We start from the raw sequence: 966 nt of genomic DNA, 5'->3' as shown, positions 1-966 counted from the left end.
TGCTTCTGTGGGCTGCAGACATCCCTCCAGACAAACACACGCACTACAGGGAGGATGCAGCAGGCTGGCAGTCCGCAGCCCCCGGTGCCGCCCGCGCGGCCCCCTCCCCACGGCACCAGCAGCAGCCGCACAGGAGCATCTCTTGTGGTCAGTATGGTTGTGCCCTTAAGGAATTCTGCTTGTGTAAGACTCAGAGTTTACAAATAAAAGCGTTTGTCATTGTGCTTCCACGACTGGAAAAATACCGTTACCCTACGACTACAAATGTTAAGGTGACATAGGCAAATTAGGCAGTACTATAGAGATGGATTTCTTTTTCGTGCCCTAACGAATAATGATTAGTGGGAATTATTCTCCTATCACTTAGAATCTCGCTCTAAGGGTAAGAAGGTTGTGTGCTTTCCCCACCCCGAGCCTAGAGGTGGTACTTCCGCAGCAGTTCGGATTGCCAGGGGTGTTTCCTTTCGGGAAACCTGTCTGGGATTTTGATTTTGAGGAAATCCTGGATACATTTTTCTAGCTCCTCCTCGATGGAGAGCTTCTCCTTCACTGCTTTTTTCTTGCTGGAGTTGGACTCCCGGGAGCCAGAGGTGAGAGTCCGCAGCAGGTCGCTCTTCCTCCGGATCTCGGACTGCTGCAGCAGCTGCACCGGCCCCTTCTTGGCCGGCCGGTCCAGAGTCTGTATGTTGGGCTGGCGGGTGACGGGGCCGCAGATGACGGTCTCCTGCGGGGAGCTGGCCTCTGACTGGCTGTCGCAGCTCGACGTCGACAGCTCGTTGCAGGATGTGCCACTCTCGCCCTCCTTGTCGCCTTTGCCATTCTTGCAGCAGCAGTCGCAGTGGGACGAGGACCACCGGGAGGGCTCACCTGCAAGAGGAACAGAGAGCAGGATCACCAACAGCTCCCTTACAGGACCCTGCCATGGGCTCTGAGGTGAGCCGGGGAGCCAGCACCCCTGCGGGACCC

At 56.5% G+C, this 966-nt stretch overlaps 1 protein-coding gene across 1 annotated transcript in view; it reads right to left on the bottom strand.

The window, feature by feature from the left end:
- Positions 1-415: 415 nt before the first annotated feature.
- KCTD16 (potassium channel tetramerization domain containing 16) overlaps positions 416-966 on the bottom strand; it is a 65,733-nt gene continuing 65,182 nt past the window's right edge. Inside the window, exon 2 of the mRNA XM_010135621.1 lies at positions 416-867. Within this exon, the coding sequence (XP_010133923.1) occupies positions 416-867 (452 nt within the window). The remainder of the gene's footprint in view (positions 868-966) is intronic.

The sequence above is a fragment of the Buceros rhinoceros genome, unplaced genomic scaffold (assembly GCF_000710305.1).
Source record: "Buceros rhinoceros silvestris isolate BGI_N320 unplaced genomic scaffold, ASM71030v1 scaffold22374, whole genome shotgun sequence".
Classification (NCBI taxonomy): Eukaryota; Metazoa; Chordata; class Aves; order Bucerotiformes; family Bucerotidae; genus Buceros; species Buceros rhinoceros.
The sequence above is the reverse complement of the archived record's forward strand: the minus strand, read 5'-3'. Positions and strand labels throughout refer to the sequence as shown.